The sequence below is a fragment of the Ostreococcus lucimarinus genome, chromosome 2 (genome assembly GCF_000092065.1).
Source record: "Ostreococcus lucimarinus CCE9901 chromosome 2, complete sequence".
NCBI classification, from domain to species: Eukaryota; Viridiplantae; Chlorophyta; class Mamiellophyceae; order Mamiellales; family Bathycoccaceae; genus Ostreococcus; species Ostreococcus sp. 'lucimarinus'.
This window is the reverse complement of record NC_009356.1, coordinates 430,319-448,595: the sequence shown is the minus strand read 5'-3', so window position 1 is coordinate 448,595 and position 18,277 is coordinate 430,319. Positions and strand designations below refer to the sequence as shown.

At 46.3% G+C, this 18,277-nt stretch overlaps 11 protein-coding genes across 11 annotated transcripts; 5 read left to right on the top strand and 6 right to left on the bottom strand.

Moving 5' to 3' along the window:
- Positions 1-491: 491 nt before the first annotated feature.
- On the top strand, positions 492-2,327 carry Tim (circadian rhythm control Timeless-like protein; the record flags this gene model as incomplete). Its single annotated transcript, XM_001416353.1, has 1 exon — positions 492-2,327. One exon carries the CDS (start codon positions 492-494, stop codon positions 2,325-2,327), a length of 1,836 nt encoding a protein of 611 aa, XP_001416390.1.
- Positions 2,328-2,524: 197 nt separating this feature from the next.
- On the bottom strand, positions 2,525-4,155 carry Ggh (geranylgeranyl reductase; the record flags this gene model as incomplete). Its single annotated transcript, XM_001416111.1, has 2 exons — positions 2,525-3,872; positions 4,115-4,155. 2 exons carry the CDS (start codon positions 4,153-4,155, stop codon positions 2,525-2,527), a joined length of 1,389 nt encoding a protein of 462 aa, XP_001416148.1.
- Positions 4,156-4,489: 334 nt separating this feature from the next.
- Positions 4,490-5,098, top strand: PsbW (Photosystem II reaction center W protein, chloroplast precursor; the record flags this gene model as incomplete). The annotated part of the gene is made up of 3 exons (XM_001416352.1): positions 4,490-4,697; positions 4,762-4,862; positions 4,919-5,098. 3 exons carry the CDS (start codon positions 4,490-4,492, stop codon positions 5,096-5,098), a joined length of 489 nt encoding a protein of 162 aa, XP_001416389.1.
- Positions 5,099-5,219: 121 nt separating this feature from the next.
- On the bottom strand, positions 5,220-6,645 carry ClpP5 (chloroplast Clp protease, subunit of ClpP peptidase complex). Its single transcript, XM_001416110.1, has 2 exons — positions 6,451-6,645; positions 5,220-6,311 (listed from the first exon to the last, which is right to left on the bottom strand). The coding sequence occupies exons 1-2, from the start codon at positions 6,492-6,494 to the stop codon at positions 5,600-5,602; spliced, it is 756 nt and encodes a 251-aa protein (XP_001416147.1). The 5' UTR covers positions 6,495-6,645; the 3' UTR covers positions 5,220-5,599.
- A 340-nt stretch (positions 6,646-6,985) lies between these two features.
- Positions 6,986-8,498, top strand: ChlI (Magnesium-protoporyphyrin IX chelatase subunit chlI; the record flags this gene model as incomplete). The annotated part of the gene is made up of 4 exons (XM_001416351.1): positions 6,986-7,025; positions 7,239-7,266; positions 7,318-7,373; positions 7,429-8,498. 4 exons carry the CDS (start codon positions 6,986-6,988, stop codon positions 8,496-8,498), a joined length of 1,194 nt encoding a protein of 397 aa, XP_001416388.1.
- A 103-nt stretch (positions 8,499-8,601) lies between these two features.
- VaoD (vacuolar ATP synthase subunit D, probable) lies at positions 8,602-9,971 on the bottom strand (the record flags this gene model as incomplete). Its single annotated transcript, XM_001416109.1, has 8 exons — positions 8,602-8,784; positions 8,830-9,066; positions 9,121-9,186; positions 9,237-9,354; positions 9,409-9,482; positions 9,528-9,632; positions 9,679-9,798; positions 9,846-9,971. 8 exons carry the CDS (start codon positions 9,969-9,971, stop codon positions 8,602-8,604), a joined length of 1,029 nt encoding a protein of 342 aa, XP_001416146.1.
- Positions 9,972-10,280: 309 nt separating this feature from the next.
- Positions 10,281-10,704, top strand: Rbx1 (RING-box protein 1; the record flags this gene model as incomplete). The annotated part of the gene is made up of 3 exons (XM_001416350.1): positions 10,281-10,322; positions 10,369-10,581; positions 10,627-10,704. The coding sequence occupies 3 exons, from the start codon at positions 10,281-10,283 to the stop codon at positions 10,702-10,704; spliced, it is 333 nt and encodes a 110-aa protein (XP_001416387.1).
- On the bottom strand, positions 10,613-11,688 carry Psf2 (DNA replication complex GINS protein PSF2, putative; the record flags this gene model as incomplete). The annotated part of the gene is made up of 8 exons (XM_001416108.1): positions 10,613-10,689; positions 10,770-10,875; positions 10,926-11,006; positions 11,058-11,150; positions 11,199-11,360; positions 11,458-11,481; positions 11,546-11,605; positions 11,659-11,688. 8 exons carry the CDS (start codon positions 11,686-11,688, stop codon positions 10,613-10,615), a joined length of 633 nt encoding a protein of 210 aa, XP_001416145.1.
- A 406-nt stretch (positions 11,689-12,094) lies between these two features.
- Positions 12,095-13,734, top strand: EtnK (predicted protein; the record flags this gene model as incomplete). The annotated part of the gene is made up of 12 exons (XM_001416349.1): positions 12,095-12,261; positions 12,324-12,372; positions 12,431-12,504; positions 12,553-12,708; positions 12,768-12,799; positions 12,848-12,912; positions 12,959-12,988; positions 13,054-13,095; positions 13,145-13,225; positions 13,288-13,435; positions 13,483-13,529; positions 13,588-13,734. 12 exons carry the CDS (start codon positions 12,095-12,097, stop codon positions 13,732-13,734), a joined length of 1,038 nt encoding a protein of 345 aa, XP_001416386.1.
- Positions 13,735-13,801: 67 nt separating this feature from the next.
- On the bottom strand, positions 13,802-15,606 carry Unk1 (uncharacterized protein; the record flags this gene model as incomplete). Its single annotated transcript, XM_001416107.1, has 2 exons — positions 13,802-15,540; positions 15,603-15,606. The coding sequence occupies 2 exons, from the start codon at positions 15,604-15,606 to the stop codon at positions 13,802-13,804; spliced, it is 1,743 nt and encodes a 580-aa protein (XP_001416144.1).
- A 341-nt stretch (positions 15,607-15,947) lies between these two features.
- On the bottom strand, positions 15,948-18,136 carry Abc1 (ABC1 family protein-like protein; the record flags this gene model as incomplete). Its single annotated transcript, XM_001416106.1, has 7 exons — positions 15,948-16,943; positions 16,994-17,371; positions 17,418-17,498; positions 17,550-17,586; positions 17,642-17,748; positions 17,805-17,992; positions 18,043-18,136. The coding sequence occupies 7 exons, from the start codon at positions 18,134-18,136 to the stop codon at positions 15,948-15,950; spliced, it is 1,881 nt and encodes a 626-aa protein (XP_001416143.1).
- Between the last annotated feature and the right edge of the window lie 141 nt (positions 18,137-18,277).

Below are 18,277 nucleotides of genomic sequence, written 5' to 3'. Positions count from 1 at the left end.
TGCTTTCGACCTGTCAATCGTTACCGGCTCGCACGTGTTGACTTTCGTCTGATTCGACTGACGCGTCTTCACAGCCTCCCTTCCGCCGTAGACCTCCAGTTGGACTGGAACCACCCAGGGTTTTGAGAAACCTTGGGTTTGTAGGTCGCGTCGATGTCGTGCGTGCTTATTCATACGCGCGGAGTCTAAGAGAATTGAATGTACATAGCTCGGGGTCATTCTTGAGTCATAACTCGACAAATGTGCTCCACAAAACTCACCTGGTGGCGTGTGAAAACATCCGCTCATAACATAACTGCCCTCCCCGAACACCCGGAAAAACCTTTTTTCAAAATGCCAAACTGGTGACAAAAATTTGAATTGAACTGTCAAAACTGTGTCGTGCTCACGGCGTGTCGACATAGGTAGCGCCCCACTCGTGGTGTACGCCTCTTCTCGTCAATAAATAAATTGAATTGTTTGAGACCGACGCCCGTACTATCAGCGGGCGTATGTCGAAGTACAGTGAAGCGCACCTGCTAAGTTTGGTCTCAACGATCGGTGTTCGCACCACGCGGGGAGGATACCGAAAAGATCCAGAATGTGATGCATCGCTCCAGGACATTACACGCTTCCTACAAAAAGATTCTAGCGAAAGGGGTGTCTTCCTTCAGCTAATTGCGTGGAACGTGCTGGGGAAAGACTTATTGCCGCTTCTTGGAACACACTGTGGCGAGCTGTCGACGTCCTTTCTTGTGGTGAAACTTCTTGTCTTCTTAACACTTCCACCTGAAAAAGAAAGTACGAATTTTATAGCACAAAATCAAGCTCTGAATTCCACGCTCCGTGTCCTATTGGATCACGCCTGTATATTCCCCAAGTTGATGTTATTGGTCTCTGAAGCACTTGGGAAGTTGGAAACTGGCAACCTGGAAAATGGCGAAACATTGACTAAAATTCTACAGTTAACATTCACGCTCGTACGGAACTTACTACTCATAGCGCGTTCGCACAGTCTCGTTGGTTCTAAGAGCAGTAACGTGCGCCATGAACTTTTTCGACTGCTACTCAAGTGTCAGTTTATGGAGGTTCTTTCCGCAGTAATTCAGGATGCATGTGTTTCTCCAATAAACAATGACCTTCCTCTTCTTGTTGAAATCTTCGCTTTGATCCTCTGCTTTCATGAAAATGATTCCAATACCAGTACACACCTGAATATGGGAACTCATAGCGCCAAATCTGCACAATGGTCGCGAAAGTTGAGTAAATTCGGCATTTCAAAGGCTGTGAAGGGCGCTGTGCGGGGGGGGTTCAGTGGTGTTTACGTTAAGCATAGCGAATACGCAGAGTCTGAAAGGCTTCTTAGAGGAAATCCAATCGAAACACACTATATGTCGCGCGCCTGCGGTATTTTGATCCCTTCTACATCTTCTACATCAGAACTCCAACCTTGGCAGGTCGGCTTATTGACGAACCTGTCGGCTCCTGTTGTCAACCAATTTTTATTCTCAGCTTGGGACGATCTGAAACGAAGTAAACAGATGATGATATCAAGTGTAGAGCATACCATACGATGTACAAATTATGTCCAGCTTTGTTTGTTTTTCGTAGATATATTCCATTCTAAATTGGCTTCTGGTACTGCCGAAGAAGTAGTGCTCAAGAATCCAGTAGCGAGTATCTTGTGCGCTGACTTCCTCATATGGATACAAAAGGAGTGGTTCGAGTTCGAGCAAAATAAATCGTTACAAGAGTGCATTCCGTTGATTGAACTACTCGCTTCCATAGCGACAACGTTGAAATCTTTGCAAGTTAAAAGTGCAGATTCTACAGTGCAACTCGCCTGCAAAGCGATGCGCAGTGCATATGTACACGGAGAGTCAAAGCACGAATTTGTTCGTTTGCTACGCACTCGCATCAAGCAATTCAAGTGGCTGAGTATGCCGGCACCCTATCTGCGTGCACTTTTTCTGCTTCACGGTGCCATTTACGAACTGCTCGCAGACGACAACCCGAACTCAGTCAGTCATGACGTACGAGAGCAGTTGCGAGAGTTCCTCGTAGACCGTATTATCGTCGAAAATCACGTTGGGTTAATGTACAGATGCGAGTCTAGGAACGAGCGTGAGACGAAGTATCGGGTTGAGTTCCTGAAGCAACTGGCTAGTTCAACCGTTTTTCGTCTGAGCACCCTCTTGAGTCTTCGACGGCTTGAGAAAGGACATCGAGACATCTCAACTGCGAGCAAAGAACTGTGTTTAAAAGCTGTGAAGCAACTGTGTCGGGACGGTGTACGCAACCCAGAGGGTTGGAAAGGTTCGGTATTCATCAATCTTCTCGCTTGGTGAGCAGACGATTGACGGCAATTCGGTGGGGTGTGAGTGTAAGAAAGCGCAACACGTCAGTGTGTGTTAGTTGCCTATATCAAGCATCGCGAGGCGAACAGTGTCTTACGTAGATCGTGGATAACAATAACAGTTGTTTTGTAAAGTAGCGCTACTAATTTGCTTCGAAATTGATCGTAAAGAATTAAACTGATCGCATCTTAGGCGGCGATGCCACTTTTTGACGCGATGCGAAGAGCGTTCGAGCGCATCAGTGAGGCAACAGTATTGGCGAGGAGCTTCGCATCGTCCAACGGATTGCCCGGCACAACAGTTTTGTACAGGTAGGAATCGAAAGTCATCTTCTGCACGTACTCATCCGCGCACATTTCAACGAAGGCTTCACGCGCCGGATTAGAGCGGTAGAAGACTTTCTGCAAAATGTCAAGAACCTTGTACGTCGCCCAGTACTTGCGATCCCACTTGTCAAGGTAAACACGAAGATCGGTCTCGCCAATTTCCTTCGTTCCATTCATCGATTGTTCGACAACGGCCTCGGCTGCCATACGACCTGACTTGGCCGCGAAGTAAATACCTTCGCCACTGCACTTCGTGACGTAGCCTGCTGCATCTCCAACCAACGCGACACGACCTTTCACTCTGTTCGGTCTCGGATGTTCCGGGATCGGGTGCGCCTCCACACGGATAATTTTACCACCCTCGCACTTTTCCTCGGCTCTGTTGCGCATGGCAGTCTGATATTGCTTAATGGCAGTCTTGTTCACAACCGTACCAGTCCCAACCGCAACGTGATCGTACTTCGGGAAAACCCAACCGTAAAAATCTGGCGACACGTCGTCGCCTACGTACATTTCAGCAAGGTCTTTATAGTACTCCATCTTTGCATCCGGAATCTTAATGCGTTCCTGGAAGGCGATGGCGTAGTCATATTCACCTGCGTCGATGCACTTGGCAACGCGAGAGTTGGCACCATCCGCGCCGATGACGACGTCAACCTCAAGCGTTTTGGGAACGCCAGTCTTGCTTTCTTCTTCGTAATCGTTGTACTGGACCATGATAGGGCCGTTTCCTTGGCCGGGATCTTCGATTTTCATGAAAAGACCGTTGACAAGGTTCGCGCCTAGGCTCTTCGCGCGTTTGCGCAGGAAGTCATCCATGACTTCTCGACGGCACATACCGATGTACTCCTTGTCGTTCAGAGTTTGTCCGACATCCACGGCACGGTTCGAAGGCGAGATCATCTTCATTTTAGTGACCTTACGGTCGATGATTTCTTCCGGCAAGTCGAATTCACCAACCATGCACAGCGGGATGGCGCCACCACAGGGCTTGCAGTTGTCCATCTTGCGCTCGATCAGGAAGGTCTCGCATCCACCCTTCGCCAGAGTTTCAGCGGCGCAAGCACCGGCAGGACCACCACCGATGACAGCGACACGCAATTTCCGATCAGTTAAAGGGGCACCAGACGCTGTGACCACATTTCGTGGCGTCACACGCGCCGTCGTGCGCGAACGCGACAGCTTAGGTTCGTGCAACTTCGCGCTCAGGCTGTTCTCGGGGAGGATAACGTTAGTCTTTTCGTGCATCACGAAGGCAGCAAGCAAACACTGCGCCAAAAATCTCCCTCATCGTTGTTTAAAAATAATTCGGGATCTAACCATTTTGCCGTTTCTGGATTGCATGACCGCACGCGTGCGGTTTCGAGTCGAGTGTGAGTTCCGTCGTCACGCGCTACGAACATCGAGTACAAAAAAGAGGCTGGGTTTCCAGGGGCGATGCACCAATCTTACCTTCGTTCAACGCATGTAGTTCGAGTATTCAATGTGAACATGATTTCACTTTGACAGGAGGCGCCGACGCGTACAGTGATGTTCACCGTTCTCGACGCTTGTCTAAGGATCAAACATAGGATAGCGCTCGATCTAGACGAGATCTGAGAGCTCAGGAGCTATCGGTCGTCTATGAGAAATTCGGTACAATATACGCGTACGTTCGCAACAACAAAGAGCCGTTACGGTTCATATACTGATGAGGCTATTAGGTAATAAAAATTAAAGAGACTCATAAACATAATCGCATATCTGTACGCGATACGACGCTGGTGATCGCCGACGACACCACTTCGTACCCGCGCAAGCCATCGTGTGTAAAAGTTCACGAATAACATGTTTACTATCTCGTCTGTGATTTCCACGCCGTGCAACGTCGTGCAGCGACGATCTGGTACGTGTGCGCTGTCTGCGAAAAGATACGATCGCGTTGTTAAGCGCGCTATAACCAGAACTGACAAGTCGTTTTCCCACCGACAGTCAAGAAGCAAAATGCCACTACCAAGCGATCAGGTGCGTCGAAAAATATCCATTTGCATACGTTGTGTGTTTCGTACTTTTCTTCGCGCGGACTTTTTGACATCTACCATACTGACTTGGCCGCACAGTGGTCACTATGAGCGCGACTGCACCGCAAGAAATGGGTAAACGAGTTGCTGGCTCCTTTGCGCTCTCTTCTATGGTTAATGTACTTCCGGCGCTCGCGATCGTAAGTATTGATATGATTCCTTTCACACGTATTATCCTTCAACTTGAACGCCGTAGGTTGACGATCGACTGAACGGTGACGGTACTGGCTTGCCTCTCGGCATCAACGACGGCGCCTTGGGCATCATTTTGGCGACCGTTCCGCTCGCCATCTTTGGCCTCTACTTTATCGCTGGTAAGCAAGATGCTTCCATTGTAGCTGGTGGCAAGGACGATGACAGTGGGCTCTCGTTGTAAGCTGATAGTCCTTATGAGCTCGGACAATGAGCGAGCGCCATGTGCAGCTTTAAGAGCCCGTCGAGTCCCTCTCTCACGGCTTTTAATATTGACAGAAGATTAAATTTCAAAACAATCATCACATGAAGTCTACGACCTATCTGAAGCTCCCTAAAACTCGCCAAGCTTCGGCCGTAGTGTACACCAACCTTACCGTTCGAGACTGGAACTCTAGCCCAAGTGAGGCTGATTGCCACGCAAACCTTGAGTGTAGAGGTTGTCGTGTCGCATGCCGCGAGATGTTTGCAAATCTGAGGATTCGTTGGTTGGTGTTCATAACAAATTGTCGCTAAGGAACGTCCAACATAGACGAGGTGCGTTCTGGTGCGATGTATTTTTACCTCTCGCTGGAACAACATGAAAAATGACGTGTCGTCGGATAATCGCTTTTCTTCTACACGCCGACTCATACATTATAACCAGAGTCACTTTTACAATGGAAAACGAGACGAAGCAGTCGTCTTACAGTCCAGACGCATACATAGGTATGCCCGAAGCCTTGACAGCCACGTCTGTGGGGTGCTCAATGATAGCGTCTATAAGGCCATACTCAACGGCTTCCTTAGCCGACATGAAAAAGTCTCGATCGGTATCTTCCATCACCGTCTCAAGTGGTTTCTTGGTAAATTCAGCGAGGTAGCCGTTCAGCGTTGACTTATGATGCATGATTTCGTTAGCTTGTATCTCAATATCTGCGGCTTGACCTTGTGCACCACCAAGAGGTTGGTGAATCATGATCCTACTGTTCGGAAGGCTGTATCTTTTGCCCGGATGACCAGAAGCAAGAAGAAACGCACCCATAGATGCCGCAAGACCCACACAAACCGTAGAAACGTTGGGACGAATATGTCGCATTGTATCAAACACCGCCATTCCTGCTGTAACGGAGCCCCCAGGTGAATTTACGTACAGTGTAATGTCTTTCGTGGGATCTGCAGCATCTAACCAAAGAAGTTGAGCTACGATTAAGTTGCAGCTATCGTCATCTACTGCACCGCCGAGTCGAATAATACGCTGCGACATGAGTTGGCTGGCAACGCTTTGAAACCTTTCCAGCACAATAGGCGATGGACCCTTGCCCTGTTGGTTGCTGACATAAAGCCCTGCTTTAACTCGAGTCTGTAAGCCTTGGTGCTTTGAGCGATCTATGCGCGCAGATGATGATCCAACGCCACTGGGAGCGAAAACAAAAAAGAGCCGTTAGTACTTCCCCTGTAGGGTTTCACGCGTGTGCCGCCTTTAATTTGCCAACAAAAGGGGTGCACCGCTCACGACCGTATGCTCGAACGACGAAAACTACACCTATAGCGTACCTAGAGTGCTGCGTCTTGAAACGGTATAAAGATCGAGCTTGCATTGTGAAAAATAACTCGGGGATCCTGTCGCGAAGAGTTCGGCGAGTATGCAGCCAACCTTGTTGAGTTGATGCAAGAAGTGCAGGATGTTGAACCTGAGAAACAGCTGTCGCGTCAAACGACGGACGAAGGAACTGTGGCTGAGTATTCGCGTGAGCGTTTTGACGCGCGTTGCAAGTTCAGCGAAAGCTGTCGTTTCCTCGAAGACGTCAACGCACGCGCCAGACCCACAATAAACCGTGGAGATACTGATATATGCAATACACGCTGTTAAGTATGTGCGCGTTTATGAAACATCATTAATACACCATGATATAGAACCGAATGTTTTCATCGTTATCCGCTTCCTCAGCTTAGCTCACGTCACATTCGATACTTGTACTTGCCGCACTGACGCACGCGCACACGTTGTGCCCACGGGTGATTAGATCGTGTACCATCGTGAATAATTATTCGGATATTATTTAAACAGACGAGCGAGTTCAACATGTCGATGTCCGCCGCTGTTTCATACAGTCATCAACACGTAAACGGTGAGACACGTGCCTGCACGCGAAGTTTTCTCGTCACGTGCGAGTTTGACGCGATATTTGTTTCACTCAAGCATCCTCATTTTTTTGTTCGTTAGATCGTCACGCGTGAGGCTTTCCCATTGCGTTCTTTTCGCACAAGCGGACACGCGAACACATCGCTCGCAACCTTATCGACAGAACTCGGGCGACTGACGGTTTTCTTCTACGGTACAGCGCTCTGTAGATGGAGCCGGGGATATAAGTACGCCCCGTTTCGAACTGATCTTCGAAATTTTTCTCAATTTGTTTTCAGGAACATTCAAGGCACGCGTGGCTGCCGCGTGCAGCAGACACTTCGCCCTAAAGCCGGTAAGAGACCCTGTAGTGTCGGCATAGAATATTGACTTACTCACTCTTGACGTAGTTTCCAACGATTCCGAGGTGGAGGATAGTACCGCTAGACCTGTATATCCCTTCTGCGCTATCATTGGCCAAGAAGAGATGAAGTTCGCAGCGCTGATGAACATCATCGATCCGAATATCGGCGGCATCATGGTGATGGGCGATCGTGGGACTGGGAAGTCGACGACAGTCCGTTCGTTGACTGATTTACTTCCATACATCGAAATCGTGAAAGATGATCCGTTTATGAGTAGCCCTACGGATCCGAACTTGATGTCTCCCGACGTTTTATCGGCATATCGGGCCAAGCAACCGCTCGAGACTTCCTTCGTTCCTATCAATATGGTTGACTTACCCTTGGGTGCAACTGAGGATCGCGTATGCGGGACGATCGATATCGAGAAAGCGTTAACTGAGGGGACGAAAGCCTTCGAACCTGGTCTCCTCGCCAAGGCGAATCGCGGAATACTGTATGTTGATGAAGTCAACTTACTAGACGACCACCTTGTTGATGTTTTGCTTGATTCGGCAGCGTCGGGCTGGAATACAGTGGAGCGCGAGGGAATCAGTATATGTCACCCGGCTCGTTTCATCCTCATTGGTTCCGGTAACCCAGAAGAAGGCGAACTGCGACCCCAGCTTTTAGATCGCTTCGGCATGCATGCACAAATCAAGACTGTGAAACTGCCAGAAGAGCGGGTCAAGGTTGTCGAAGAGCGGACTGCATTTGACACGGATCCGAAGTCGTTCCGCGCGGGATACAAGGCAAAGCAGGACGAAATCATAGACCAGGTGACTCGGGCGCGCGCCTTGTTACCGGAGGTTGAGGTTCCCATGGAAATCCGACTGAAAATTTCCCAAGTCTGCGCTGAGCTTGACGTCGATGGCCTCCGTGGTGATCTCGTGACGACTCGCGCATCACGTGCAGCTGCAGCCTTCCGAGGTTCCAAGGTAGTGACCGACGAAGACGTTTATTCGGTAGTGTCGCTCTGCCTGCGTCACAGGCTCCGTAAGGATCCAATGGCGACTATTGATGAAGGCTCTCGAGTTATTGATGTCTTTTCATCTGTGTTCGGTTACGAAACGGACTGAGACGCATCACATTAAATTTACAATCTTGAGTTTATAATGAAACTATTCAACGAGAGATTAATTTTCAGACCCGTCGCATCGTTCTTTTAACTTCCTTGGATCGCTATTGTATGTAGACAATGCCCTCGCCTAGACTACTTTTTTGCCTTTGAGCAACACACTCAGTGAGCCACATCAGGTTGTTTATTTCGTTCTCCTGAAACTTTACGAAAGCATAAAAGATAGCGAAATTGAATTGCTCATCGAGTGCTTGTCCACATGCTTCCAGTTCGAGAACGCGTAGTCCCTGCAAATCGTTAAGTCTTGTGATACAAAAAAAGAGACTGCGTACCCTGTCAATGTAGTGGGGATCATCACTTTTCGTCAACTCTCTGAATTCTGGATAAGCTACTAGTATGCGTTTCACTTCATCTACCGTTTCACAATTCGCAAGACGCGCGAAGCCATCGGGGTACATGGTGCCAAAATTCGTATAAAGATTTCTTCGATCAGCCTTGGAAAGCTCTGTTCCGAAAGAGTTCAGTGTGATTCTTATCGCGTGCCGATCGGCCTCCATGCTAAGTAGTTTCTGGTAGGAGTACTGATCAAAATGCCCGTCATTTAGTGGTGTCATTTGCGTTACCTCCATCAATTGACGTGTGTTTTGATCCATTTTGTTGCAGAAAACCATGAAATCTTGCAAATATTCCTAGAGCAGACCTCAGGCGTCACTTCGTCAAAATGCAACCGGAACTTTACCTTGTATAGGACGTTCCGTATGAGCTCAATATTTAACTCATCCAGATCTTCTGCCTTAATCGAGCTACTGAAATAAGAGGCAAGCGGTGTATCCACGAGAGCTAGTCTGTAGAGTTCTCTACACAGTACTACAATCATCTGAGCTTGTTTGTCAAAATGAAGGAGAACTCACTGGACACTACTCGACACGACAACCGCGGATAAAGAATCGAAAAAACCAATGGGGCTACACTTCTCAAGTATTGCCTACAGCAGTTGAGACAGGTTTTCGTTGAAAAATTGACTGCGTACCTCTGTGGTACGTCCACGAAGCATGCCATTTAAAGCCAACACAAGATTATCGATCATGTATCCGTACGTCAAATACTCCAAAAAATTGGACAAAGGGGAAGAAGCCTATGGCAATTGTTGGCTATCTTCAGGAATAAGATACGTTACAAACCTGCTGACAGCAAATATTAAACTCTGCGATCTGTCTCTTTCTGCAGCATTCAATAATGTCAACCGGTCTCACTGGCGCTTGAAGATCACGAACATATTCTGAATAATCACTCATCGTTTGCTGTTTATTGTCAATCGCTAACTTTCAGCGCAACTTAGAGTGCATACCAAGTACGTCTTGATGTCTTCCAACGTGTCACATCGAGAAAGTTCGGCGTAGTTCTGTTTGGTGAGTCGTTTGGTCTGACATCCCCTCACGTGTGCCTCAGAAAAACCGTTCTTCGCGTTGAACATGTTCTGAGTAGTATGCCAAATGTGATACGGCCTTTCGACAGGCGCCCTACGTCGCCGTCGGAACGCCGGTCAATCGAATTTCCTCGATTTTAGCTTTTTGTACAACTCAGCAATCGGTGTGTGCTTGATAGGCTAAAATATTTGCGTTTACCGAAGCGGCAGCGGCAGAGATTGTACAAAAAAACAGTCGTGATGTCTGTCAGTGTACCGCAAAAAAGGACCGCGCGCTGCGATTTTCGTGCGCCGACGAACGCGCAATACGTCAGAACGTATCCAACGAACGAAAGTCTCGCTGCGGCGGTGGTGGACATGTCGCATACAAATGTGGACCAGACATTTCAGTTGAAAAAGGTAAGTGCTGTTAAGATCGGGAAAGAAGTCGCTCACAAGAAAGTAGTGGTCAGCTGTTGCTGTTTGGTCTTGGTCCATCTGTACAGATACATGTGCTATCTGTAGGAACAGCCTACATGAAGCTAGTATAGAATATCAAGCAAACCCTTCTGCTTCATCAGACGAAGGTCTGAGCATTGCTTGGGGCAACTGTGGACATGTTTTCCATCTGGACTGTATTTCGAAATGGCTTCGGACGCGTAGCAACTGTCCACTTTGTGTACGTGAGCTTTATTTTCTTATCACAACGCTTACATTTTCTCAGAACAAGGAATGGGAGTTTTCGAAGATGGAAAAAGTGAGTTACAATTTTGTATCACTCTCAAAGCTTTCGTGCTCATAACATTGTGCAGATTCAATTACCAGCACTTGGGCTTGACAGATGATTGTTCCTACGAAGCCGCTCACACCAATTTGAAAACATCGCCGTGCTCATTTCCATAGATGCGCAGCTAAAGCACCTTATTAGCGTTAGTTCAAGATTTGATATCTCCGGTTGTAGTGAGAGAAAGCCCTGTATGTTAGCGTGAGAAGTCTCTCTGTTGTGTGTTCAGGGCCACCTACCAGTCCGTCTATGTCTTCTAGCTTCTGTTCTAGCTTACGAAAGCTTTGTCGCAATTTTTGTTTTCTAAGTGACAAGATATCCTCCTGCTTAAAAGTAAGATAGCCGCCACAATCAGGCGTACTCGAACTTACTAAACTGGATGCCATCCCACTTTGCTGCGGCATATCCTCTAACCAATACTTTGAAACTGTACGTGCCTGTTCGACATAACATCGCGGCAAAATCTGCGAGTAGCTTAGCTTGTGCGATAGAATCTAGTGTAGAGACGAAACCTGAAGTTGCTTCGCATCTGTCTTTTCTCTCTCTTGAGTTGCCAATATATTCTCTAGTTTAAACCAGTCATCCAACTCGATGGTACAACTACCACTTTGTTTCAAGGCGAGTGCCACCCAAAGTGGTACAACAACTGGTACGTTTGGTCTAAACGGTCCGTACTGCATTGAACGCGTCAGTCTCCCCTCTCTCTCTCTCTCTCTCTCTCTCTCTCTCTCTCTCTCTCTTTTTCTCTCTCACTCTTTTCGCGAACCTTACCTCAGCAGTTACAAGTTGATCGCGCTGTATGCAGAAAACGTCGTTCGCTGTTAACGTAATGAAGTAATCCGGACGGAAATATGCTTACCTCGCGTAAAAAATGTGGTGTTATTTCGACCAGTATATCTTGTGATATGAAATCCGTTTCCTACCGGGGAGTCATACGCCTGAGCTTGCAGAACGCGAGAAATGGGTACGCACTTCGTATGTAAACGTCGGACGTGTTGACATCTCTGTCTGTGTCTCTGTGTCTATATCCTTTCTCTCTTGTTTTCTTCCTCTGTGTCGAGGTCGAGGTGCTGCCTTCAATGGCTGTACGCAGACCTTGTTCAGGCTTCGTACTGACGAGCCGTCGATGCAGCTAAGTTCGAATTTTTCAAACGAACGGACATGCTTCTCGAGTTCTCGATGTTGCGAATAGATTTTCATAACTGTGCTATATTTCGCGGATTTATATAGATAGTCACACAAGTACAATACAGGACTAGTAAGTACAATTTGCCACTATTGCTATTTTTCACAATTCAGCAGTTTGCCGGGAGACCGGCTATGCCCAGGACAGGCCGACGCGTTTCGCACTTGCTTCTCTCTACTAGAGCAAGTTAAGATATGCTTGATACCCCTGCATGAGAGGGTGATGCATGCTTTCGTCCTTTCCCGACCGGAACGACCAAGTTATTGCAAAGTTCGACAAACTCGACGGAGTCCAAGCGCAACTGCTTTCTCGAAAAAAGTAGCAACATCACTAAGTGTGGAAGATGTTGACGCCATCAAAAGTATTTTAAATTACAAGCATTCGGTGAAGTAAGTTACTCATATCCGCCGCCGATCTTGGATATTCTCAATACCTAAACTTTTTCTGTTAGACTCGAGTGCGCACAGTTCACAGAAGGCTTCTGCAACCAAGTTTTCAAGGTATCCGATACGAAACGGCGCTACATTATTTAAAAACTAAAATTCACATCTGCACAAGGTCTCATGTGGAGGCGAAACCTTTGTAGTAAAAAAGTACAGCAAGTTGTCAAAACTGCGCTGTGACTTACTGAGGTAGGCGTGAAGTACACAGTACATTTCAACTGTCTCAAGAGCGCGCAGTTGCATCGAGATGCATAAAACTTTGGCAGAACGTGGCATTTGTCCGCATTATATTTCACACGCCGATGATATCATCGTTACTGAGTACTTGGATGGCCGAGTTCTCCGAGAAGAAGATATGAAGGAACTTTCGTTCTGCAAGTCAACTGCTAAATTGTAAGCACACTCTCGAATCTTTGAACAAGAATGTTAAATCTTTTGTCACAATATCGTAGAATAAGTAGGCTGCACTCAGTGCACGTAGAGGGTGAATCATTTGAGATCTTGAAACCTTTACTTCCCCTGACTTGTGAAGGACGTGAGCGGGCACTCATATGGAAATGGTTTCATCAAATGCTGATGCAGTTGCGACCACTTGAGGTAGTGTCGAAATCCCCGGATGTTAATGAGACTAAGATTTTCAAAGGGGGGCATGATCGCTGGTGTTGGGGTCAAGGTGCGGCGCAAAGCGCAAAGTACCAGTTGGTGGTCGCTCAAGTTGACAAGTTGACATTGCTTTAGGAATTAGAGGATGAAGTGTTCAAAGTGGAATCTTTCTTCAAGGCGTGTATATGAGTGTCCAAAATTCAATAGTATCTCACAAAATATCCAGAGCGTTCACTTACCTATCTGTTTCTGTCACGGTGACCTGAAGCCATCGAACGTAATCTACCAACAGGACCGAAACTTCAAGGTACACCATAAACTTCACGTTGAAGTCACTTACTTACACCTCATACCTTCGTTTCACTAAAGTTGATCGACATTGATTTAGCCGGCCCAAATTATCGTGGATTCGATACAATGAAATTGTTTCGAACTACGAACTCCTTCTACGATGAAAGTTTGCTATCATTTTTGCAAGAGTACCAGGCGGAAAAGAATTCAGAAATGAACGTTGAAGGTGTTCTATTTCTGCTTGTAGTTAGGATTAGATTAACACCTCTGCAGGACTATTTTATGAGGCTCAAATGTGCGAGGCACTCACATGGCTCGAGGTAAGCTGCTTGCACTCGAACTATTAAAGACGCAATCGCCTATTAAGTATTCCCGAAGGCAGCTTTATTTTTCGCAACACTAGTTCCCATGAATGGAGAGACGTCTCAAAGAAATCTTTCCCTATTTGAAGATAGGTGGTTACATTACAAGCAGACACAGTGGAAATTTGTTTACTATGGAAAACTTCTCAAGGACATCGGTTAGTAGGTGTGGTCGTTGCCTGGATCTTTTTCACGCTTCGCTCCTGCATTCTTGCAAAATGTCTCGTCTTTCAAAGACTAAACCAGCTCTTACTCGTTATTTCCTCGAATTTCTCGACAGCGTAAATGAAAACACCCTCTGCGCTTGTCTCCTCTTCGTTCTGGTCTAATATTAATGCTATCATATCACCTGCCTCCAGCTCAACTTCATCATTTGCGCCGAGCGTCTGCCATGCACCACCGGCTAAAGCGACACCAGACACATTCTTCGTGTGCAGACCTTTCACCAAAGCCACGCCGGTTTGAATATTCGCTATAATACTTAGCTGCTTATGTGAAATGCGCTTTGATTCACAACCACCGTGCCCACGTCCAATTGTTTGAGGCCCACCGGTGAGGTAAACGTCTGTTCTATCGGGTGCGACAAGTTTACATTTATACTTCGGCATACTTGCATGCTTGGTTGGTTGTTGGATTGATACCGTGTGCTGATTTACTCCTGCTGCTGCCAAATCACGACTCATGTGGTGCGCCAGAGCGTTCAATTTGACGATGTCACGTTGAAGCAACTGAAGGAACTCCTTCATGGATACATTTGGTAGAATTTGTAAGTCGTCGTGTCCGAAAGGCACGCCAACGGTCTCCAAGTTTAGAATCATGTGCTCTAAATGCTGTCGCTCACCGTCATCTTCTATTTTATCGTCTTTGAAAGAATCGTAGATAAAAGCACCGATAATATCAACAACCGTTGTCGCGACAGAGACCATAATGAAGCAGCTCATTATTGCCATCATTGCTGTGTAGAAGTCAGCTTTGCCCATCAGACCCTTTGCACCATACTCCAATTGCACTCCTCTGTACTGCATCACAGTTCCACTTGCAGAGATATCTGATGCTGGTCCGGAGAAATGCACCATGTCTACGCTTGTGACAAAGCTTCCCTCACTGCTCAGTTGAATATTCATATCTGCTTCAGCACTGAAATCGAACGGTTTGAAGTGCGACATCGGACGAAAGTTACTAAAAGTCAAGTCAACACTCAATCGCACGCCCGTCAGCCGATAAATGGGAAAATTCGTGGCGAAAGCGGACGAAACTTCAATCTCGTTTCTTTCGTCCAGCTCGATACCAGCTAATCGCAGGATCTCATGAAGGTACATAATCGGGAATTTCGCCGAGTTATTCGCATCGTTAGAGTAAAATGTTCGAAATGCTGTCGACGTGTGATCAAATACAGCAACCGATTCGGGATAGCCGTTATACCCCCAACTCGTAACAAAACGCGGCCGGATTTGCAGGATTAAGTTGTCTGGATCAAGTGGGAACTGATTAACATCTGTTTGATATGATATGCTGCAACCGACCTGGGTCAAAGCATCTGCACACGATCTTGTAAACATTCTCGACTTCAAATGCGTCGCGATGAACGTAGCCACCTCATCAGTTTCAACCATTTGTGCTGTCGGTATATGAGTGACGCAACTGTTATTTAAATATGAACCTTCCGGTACAAGTGAGTCTCCAGCGAAGTCCGAATATGACGCGTTGCAATAAATTTGATTGAGCATTGCACTATCAGCGAGATTCAAATCTCTCACTGTATCATTGAATATGGTAGACATGTATGCTCGTGGCTTTTCCTTGAGCATGTACGTGTGGGCCCCGATGACTGAAACGAGAGCGTACACAAGAATCGTCACCATGAGCGTCTTGTGAACATAGGCCAGGCGCCTATCGCTTATTTTGACCACCTTAAGTGTCCGATAAGACATCAAGTCATCCCAAAGTTCGGAGAGACCCTCCTTAATGCCTGTATTGTAACAAAAATGTATGAGTTGAAGTGGGAGTGACTGGCGTGAGCGATGGACTTACCCATCGCGAACTCTAGTTAAAAGTTGAACAACGGTAGGACTCTGCAATATGCGTGCTTTACGTGACCATTCGACGGCTCGAATCAGTTCGGTATATGTGCGTGTCTGGCGACTGGCGGGGGTGTTGAGGAACGGCACGCCCGTGTGTTATTTTATTTATTAAACATTCACAGGCACCTGAACTGAAAATTTGCTGCATTGAGAGATTTTTAAGATCTAATAAAATGTAATTACTATTTTAAAGTATCCCGGTCGGGATTCACGTTAATCCAAAATTTGGTTGAATAAGTTGAATAAGTGCTCCTGGTACTCGACGAAGACACAGGTTGAACTATGATATTCGCTTTCATGAATGCTCATAGCAAAGTTTTAGACAACGGCTTCTATCCTGTTCCGAGAAGTTTGCGAATACGGCATCAAGTGCTGATCGCTCGTTCTCTGCGGCAAGTTTCCGTAAATCTTTGATACAAAACACATGTAACTTCGCAAAAGCCATCATATACTCCCTCTGGTGAGGCAAGCCATGAAGGGCAAGCCAAGCACTAAAATGCTTCAGCTGATCAACGATGTTCACTTCATTTCTTGGTGTCGCTAGAATATTGAAGTTATATACACGCTCGGAATCGAGAATTGTTTGTCGTGCACTGCTGACCCAAAGTTTCCTCGCATGTAAATCGATATCCAAAGCTGAAAAGATGCCTCGAAATATAGCAATGATACGAATAATCATGAAAACCTCCGTGGGTATCACATTTATTCTCACACTGCGTAGTTCCGCTGGAAATTCAGAATCTAGTGGGGATACGAGTGCTTCGGGTATATCCATGCGTGTATCAAACAGAATTGAAGCTATGGTCCTTATCAATTTTGGATCATTTATTGTAAACTCAACTTTGAGTGTTTTTAATATTGCGTACAATTGATCCGACTCTTCGTACAATGATACGACAAGATGCGCAAACAGCACTCGTGTTTCATCAGATAATATTTTCACCTGACCAAAATCTATCAGCGCAATGTCTCGAAAATCTCTTAGTAAAATATTGCCCGGATGGGGATCACTGTGAAAAACACCTAAGTTCAAGATTTGAAATCCAAAGCTTGCTAGTAATTCCCTCAAATTGTCTCTAAGATAATCAAGATTGCCCTCCACATTTTTCTTTGAGCTGACTGACGTAAAAGTTGCTAAAGGTTTGCCTTCAATCAAAGTCATAGTCAACACTTGAGCAGTGCAGAGTCCATCGATCGGTGCTGGAACACGAACTTTATGATTAGAGCTAATACGACGACCTAGGACGCTCAACATGCGTCTCTCCCTATTAAAATCAAATTCCAGAGGTACCTGGGTGACGTTAAGTTGAACATTAATACTTGCAGGTGTATTGTGCGTACCTGTGTGGAATATTCTACTAAAATGCTTGTATGATCGAACGGAAGATATACTCGAAGTCGATCCAGTAACCGAGAAACAAAAAGCATGTTGCGTAAATCAAATCGCATCAGCTTTTTGTTTCGAGTATTTTGTACTTTTACAGCGACATGTCGACCGTCTTGCAAGACTGCGCGGTGGACTTGAGCAATAGTGGCTGAGCCGATCGGTTGCAAGTCAAATCGATGAAAAATCTTCGATATTGGAGCGCCTAATTCTCGCTCTACCACTCTCTTGACCTCACCGACGGGCATCGGAGCGCAATCATCAAGAACGCAGCTGAGCGCGTGAACGTATTCTTTTGGTAGTAGATCTGCTTTCGTGGCAAAAACTTGCGCTACCTAGGCTACTTTTAGCCACCAAGTGCATCTTGCAAAGTGAAAGTACCTTCAAGTAGAAACCTGATAATTTTAACAATGTCCTTTTTGTCAAATTTGCGGCCTTGCTATGGCGAGAGTCCCAGCATTCCTAAATCTTGTCATGAATATTGAATATAGTATGGGAAAAGCAACGAGGCACCTTCAACTCCGATATGCATTTCGCGGTTCGTATATCCCTATGTATGTAAGAATCGTTCAAACCATGACGAAAGAAGAGTGTTAATAACGCACCAGACTGCTGTTTTGACGTACCCGCACGTCAACTTGAAAAGGAGATTGTAGAACTGCAAGGTTCTGAATGTTCCAGGGAGTAAAAAGCGAACACATAAACCGAGGAGCTAAAAGAGTAATCTGAATCCAAATGAAGGAGGAATTGACTGTACCAATGTCATACCTCAACATTTAATTGAAGCCTCCATATTATGCTAGTTGATACACCGTGAAACACTCTGCTTAAGAGGGGTACTGGAGTAGTACAACTTGAGTTGTCACATAATATATTTTTTTGCACTGAGCGTGTTTTCACGAGCGCCATTTGTACTGAGCGCAGTAGGTCCTTGCACAGCACTAACTTGAATGGTCCTATGTTGAGTCTGAGAAAGATAGTGTTTCGACTGGAATACTTTCTATACCTGGTGCCCACAACTTAAAAGCTACTAGACTGGTCGTGCGAAGAAACTTGAGTACTGTTGGGCCAGAAAGTCCACCGCGGTCTTCAGTCGGCATCGTAGATGACCACAGAGGATTCAATTGGGTAGCAACTAATTTTGAATTTGATGCTTATGATGTGCTGTGGAGCACCCTGATATCAAAAGTACGCTGGTGACCCTGACTCGCCCCGTCGGACACGTGCAAGAAGACGAACGT

Excerpts from the sequence above, each read along its gene's own strand:
- ClpP5 (XM_001416110.1), bottom strand. The coding sequence starts at position 6,494 with ATGCAAGCTCGATCTTTATACCGTTTCAAGACGCAGCACTCTAG. Across the intron at positions 6,312-6,450 it reads TTCAAGACGCAGCACTCTAG|TGGCGTTGGATCATCATCTG; the intron begins GTACGCTATAGG and ends TTTCGCTCCCAG.